This window comes from Scylla paramamosain, chromosome 8, assembly GCF_035594125.1.
Source record: "Scylla paramamosain isolate STU-SP2022 chromosome 8, ASM3559412v1, whole genome shotgun sequence".
NCBI lineage: Eukaryota > Metazoa > Arthropoda > Malacostraca > Decapoda > Portunidae > Scylla > Scylla paramamosain.
The window spans coordinates 11,567,367-11,573,299 of NC_087158.1; the positions used below are offsets into that span (position 1 = coordinate 11,567,367).

At 35.3% G+C, this 5,933-nt stretch overlaps 1 protein-coding gene across 2 annotated transcripts in view; it reads right to left on the reverse strand.

Annotated features, from left to right (window-relative positions):
• Positions 1-523: 523 nt before the first annotated feature.
• The window catches only part of LOC135102788 (clumping factor A-like), a 65,161-nt gene continuing 59,751 nt past the window's right edge, over positions 524-5,933 (reverse strand). For both annotated transcript variants that reach the window (XM_064008304.1, XM_064008305.1), the window contains exons 7-8: positions 3,828-3,955; positions 524-1,541 (exon numbers count right to left, since the gene is read on the reverse strand). In XM_064008304.1, the coding sequence (XP_063864374.1) occupies positions 899-1,541; positions 3,828-3,955 (771 nt within the window). In that variant the 3' untranslated portion in view covers positions 524-898. The remainder of the gene's footprint in view (positions 1,542-3,827; positions 3,956-5,933) is intronic.

The following is a 5,933-nucleotide window of genomic DNA, read 5'->3' on the forward strand; positions in this document are numbered from 1 at the left end:
AGAGAGAGAGAGAGAGAGAGAGAGAGAGAGAGAGAGAGAGAGAGAGAGACAGAGAGAGAATGAAGTTGGGTTGAGGTTGGCCAATGATATTTCCTAAGAACTTGGAATTGACATGTCATTTTGGCTAAGAATAAAGGTAGGAAGGCTACTTCATTTGGATATCCAGCCTACATTAAGAAAGTGAGAAATTTGGGAAGTTTTCTGCAAAGTTTTCTGTTCTATTATATGTAAAAGCCTCTCGGCAGTCCATGAAGTTGCACCCATTACTTCACCACAACACTCTTTCCTCAAGATCCATGGTAGGGAAATACCGTACCTGTCTAGTGGGTAGTAAGCACATTAGATACTTTGCTACAAATGTCTTCATGACGCGAAAGCAACACCACCATGGGATGCAGCTATACTGAGCTACGAGGATTGTTATATTACCCTAACTACGTAGTGGTTCCTTTTTTTCCATTTTGTTGTATTTGCCATCAACGCAAAGTAAAGTGTCTTAAAAAGAAAAAAAAAAAAACTATTAACATATCAACCTCCTCATATTCTCTCTTCCAAATTACAACGACAATGAAATAATACTTGAACATATGATAAAAATTTTATATTGTATTCGTGAGGTAATAAATGACATGATATACGGGCCATAGTGACCTGCTTTGAATACATAATAGTACATGATAATGCCTCCTTATATTACAGTAACATGGAGATTCCCTTCTCAAATAACTGACGCAAATTGTACTACCTACAATAATAATCTGAATATTACTGTTTGACTGTTTTCGGTAAAGACGTTTTAAGGTTATGATTGTGAGAGAGTGAATGCATATTTACTATTATAAATATGGTCACTAGTGTGTGTGTGTGTGTGTGTGTGTGTGTGTGTGTGTGTGTGTGTTCATTCATGTTTATCTCTTGAAATAATGTCAGCAATAGCTCTAATAGCTATTGGTAAAATACTCCAATCCTCTAATTCACTAACATTCCCAGCGTCACCATTTGCATGAGTCACTCCTCCAATAACGTTATTCTTCACGTGCTTTCTCTTGTGATTATTATTTATACCAGCGTTTTGTTCCTGTCCATTGTCATCCTGTGCACTGTGCGGTCTGTTATTGTTTTGTCCTTGGTTTTTATTTCCATCACTCTTACGATTGTTTGGACTTTCTTCACTGCTCTCTGTTTCCTTCACGTTGCCATGGATGGTTGTATCGTTTTCGTCATGTGTAGTTTTGTTTCCCCCAGCCTTCTTCTTCTTCTTCTTCCTCCTCCTCTTTGTCTTTTCCTTCACTCCCTCCTCTTCGCTGTTTGAATTTTCATGGTTTGGCTTCGTTGTTTGTCCTTGATTCTTTCTTTTCGTGGTGTTATTAGGGATGGTATCATTTAGTTGGGTCCATGTGGGGAGAAAGTCATATACAGCTCCATCACTAATCATCCATCCATCCTCTCCTTTTTTCTTATTTTTCTTATTTTTCTTGGATGGTTTGGGATAGGACGGGAGACATGATTTGTCGCCTTTGATTTTACTAGTGATCCAATGCCTGAAAAAAAAAAATAAATAAATAAAAAAAAAAAAAAAAAAAAAATATATATATATATATATATATATATATATATATATATATATATATATATATATATATATATATATATATATATATATATATATATATATATATTTAATCGTGATTATTATCATTATTATTATTATTATTATTATTATTAATATAATCATCATCATCATTATCATTGTATTAATATTATAATTATTATCATTATTATTATCATTAACATTATTGGCATTATTACCATTATTACTATTATTATTATTATTATTATCATCATTATTATTATTATTATTATTATTATTATTATTATTATTATTATTATTATTGTTAATATAATTATCATTATCATTAATAGTAATAGTAATAATAATAATAATAATAATAATAATAATAATAATAATAATAATAATAATAATAATAACAATAATAACAATAATATTATTATTATCATTATTTTTCTTATTATTATTTATTATTATTATCATCATCATCATCATCATCATCAAATACTGGAGCTCGCTCTCTCTCTCTCTCTCTCTCTCTCTCTCTAGATGATGGAGACCAAGTGTGCAGTTGCCTTCTCTCCTTGAATCCATTTATGATATATTACCTACAGTATGTACTCGTACACTGTTGCCAACATACTGAGTCAATCATCCACATGCACAAAGGACCATATTCTGGAATACTTACTTCTGTGCTGCACCTCCACTACAATCAAAAACCGCAAATTGAAGTGACATGGGTTTTTAAGGATGTTTTATGGTTCAATTGACAGACTAAGATTTCATCATTACTAACAGAAGAAACACTCTTCAGAGTCCGCCTATAGTGGAACCAGACTAACTTGGTACTTGGGATTTTGGTTGTACCTCCGCGCTGTTGCCACCTCAATCCCGGAGTGACCTGACCTGACCCATGGCTAGCAGGGTGCAGTCTTGGAGGATTCACGAGTCAGGGACACTGGGATGGTAGCGCCGCATGGCCTATACACATTGTCAAGTGTACCGGAAGATATGCAACGTCGTTGTTTCATCATGTTGGAAGCCATAAAAAAAAAAAAAAAACTTGCAGTCGTATTTAACAACTTATAATTTTGGAATAATCAAGGCAAAGGATAATAGTAGGAGCAAGAGAGAGGCAGGTGTTCGTATGCCTGTTGACTATGAACGTGACAGCAATGTGGAACATTGGACAGAAACAGCTAAGACCCCGAGTACCATGGTTCCACTGTAATCATCTATGGGGCCTTTGAAAATAATCATGGTGAGAGAGCAGAGTTTCTGAATACGGGCCAGTTTTCCCCATCCTCAAAAATTCTAACGAAATAAATTACCTTGACATAATTAAGACAATAATGAAAAATTATAAGAAACTACGCTGTTACTTTGGCTTGTTATCTACCTGTCATGAACCTTCTTTGGTATGCGATGTACACTTTATATTGCGATTTACGTGTTATGAATCTACTTCTGTATACAATCTACACTTTATATTGTGATTTACAACAAGAAAAGTTGTACTATTCAAGAACTAGGAAAACACTTGTCCTAGTTTCGAGAGAAAATGTCTGGTTAGAGAGTCTGAAGCATGAGTGGAATGTCTGTTCTAGTGTCGAAGTTCAAAGAAGAGACCGTGAGACACTTCACGCAGTTATTCAGAGAGAAGTCGCTGAAGGCTCAATAATCCATTCCAACGACTGGCCAGCTTACTAAAATTTAAACCAACTCAAACTTCATAATTTTTCCGTAAATCATCAGCAATATTACGTCGATTCTGATTCTGACTCAAGGAACTAAAAGATCCTTGCTTGATGCGAAGATTCGTATATTGAAAATAATGTGAGGAATCAATCAAAGAGCATTTCAATCTCACCGAGACTATTTCTGTTGGCGGATGATGAGGAAAGAAGCTTCTGACCTCTATTTAGAATTTTTAGCCGATGTACTGTACTCGTACGTGCTGTTCATCGCTAGAATATGAATAACAGAAAAAAAATATATTTGAATTACATTTTCCCTGTTATATATCAATCCAAAATAAAAATTTGTGCAGTGTAGATACTTTTTCCTTGTAGATAACAAGCCAAAGTACGGTGTAGATATTTTTTCCCTGTAGATAACAAGCCAAAGTAGTACCGAAACTACTAATGATGCCACCAAATACCGTATGTTGAATGGCCAAGCAATTCAGAGGGAACTTAGAAAGATAAACACCGTCACTTCCTCTGAACACACACACACAAAAAGGTATTATTACCCAAAACCAGGGACGCTGGTGTAGATGCCTGGATACTTCTCTGCAGCACAGCCGACGCCCCAGGACACAACACCGACCAGTGATATAGTTTGTTGCTCCTGAAGCACCATCGGCCCACCACTGTCGCCCTGTGTAAAAAAAAAAAAAGAAAAAAAGAATAAATAAAATAAATAAATAAATAAATAAATAAATAAATAAATAAATAAATAATAAATAAATAAATAAATAAATAAATAAATAAATAAATATATATATATATATATATATATATATATATATATATATATATATATATATATATATATATATATATATATATATATATTAGTCTCTCTATGTGCGCCAACTTTATGTAATATACTAAAATCCTTTTCCGAAAATGGATGATCATGTGTGTGTAAATGTGTTCTTATTGCTGAAAAAGGGGGGTGAGCTAACTGTACGTATTGAAGTACCTTCATGTTCACTGATTTTATGTGTTAGACCCCTCTTGATTTCTCCAGTATATAAAGTCTTGTTTTAGATTCCTCGCGGTTTTTCCAGTATTTTAAGTCTTGCAGCTCGAACAAGTAAATTCATAAATGATAATAGAGATAAGTCCAATAGGAATATTGTCTTTGAATTAAAAAAAAAAAAAAAAAAGAGGCAATAATAAACGTGTTGGTAAAAATAAATATGAACTTGGTGTCAGGATAATGTCTTTTAAGTATGGTAGTGAGTCTCTAATAGTATGTATAGCTGAGATGGCCATAGTAAGGCAATTTTATGTATTTCTTGTGTGTCATCTGTGTCATGAGAGGAAGGATGACTAAATTTGCTTTCTAAAAAATAGTAGATAGTATTATTGATGATGCTTAACAGGAAGAAGGACGTCTATGAAAAGACGTGGAAAAGTGCAGGGTGGTATCATCAGCGTAGGAGTGGATAGGACAAGAAGTTTGGTTTAGAAGATCATTAATGAATAATAAGAAGAGAGTGGGTAACAGGACAGAACCCTGAGGAACACCACTGTTAATAGATTTAGGAGAAGAACAGTGACCGTCTACCACAGCAGCAATAGAACGGTCAGAAAGGAAACTTGAGATGAAGTTACAGAGAGAAGGATAGAAACCGTAGGAGGGTAGTTTGGAAATCAAAGCTTTGTGCCAGACTCTATCAAAAGCTTTTGATATGTCCAAGGCAACAGCAAAAGTTTCACCAAAATCTCTAAAAGAGGATGACCAAGACTCAGTAAGGAAAGCCAGAAGATCACCAATAGAGCGGCCTTGACGGAACCCATACTGGCGATCAGATAGAAGGTTGTGAAGTGATAGATGTTTAAGAATCTTCCTGTTGAGGATAGATTCAAAAACTTTAGATAGGCAGGAAATTAAAGCAATAGGACGGTAGTTTGAGGGATTAGAACGGTCACCCTTTTTAGGAACAGGTTGAATGTAGGCAAACTTCTAGTAAGAAGGAAAGGTGGATGTTGACAGACAGAGCTAAAAGAGTTTGACTAGGCAAGTTGCAAGCACGGAGGCACAGTTTCGGAGAACAATAGGAGGGACCCCATCAGGTCCATAAGCCTTCCAAGGGTTTAGGCCAGCGAGGGCATGGAAAACATCATTGCGAAGAATTTTAATAGGTGGCATGAAGTAGTCAGAGGGTGGAGGAGAGGGAGAAACAAGCCCAGAATCGTCCAAGGTAGAGTTTTAGCAAAGGTTTGAGCAAAGAGTTCAGCTTTAGAAATAGCATAGCATAGTGATAGCAGTGGTGCCATCTGGTTGAAATAAAGGAGGGAAAGAAGAAGAAGCAAAGTTATTGGAGATTTTTTTGGCTAGATGCCAAAAATCACGAGGTGAGTTAGATCTTGAAAGGTTTTGACATTTTCTGTTAATGAAGGAGTTTTTGGCTAGTTGGAGAACAGACTTGGCATGGTTCCGGGCAGAAATATAAAGTGCATGAGATTCTGGTGATGGAAGGCTTAAGTACCTTTTGTGGGCCACCTCTCTATCATGTATAGCACGAGAACAAGCTGTGTTAAACCAAGGTTTAGAAGGTTTAGGACGAGAAAAAGAGTGAGGAATGTATGCCTCCATGCCAGACACTATCATCTCTGTTATGCGC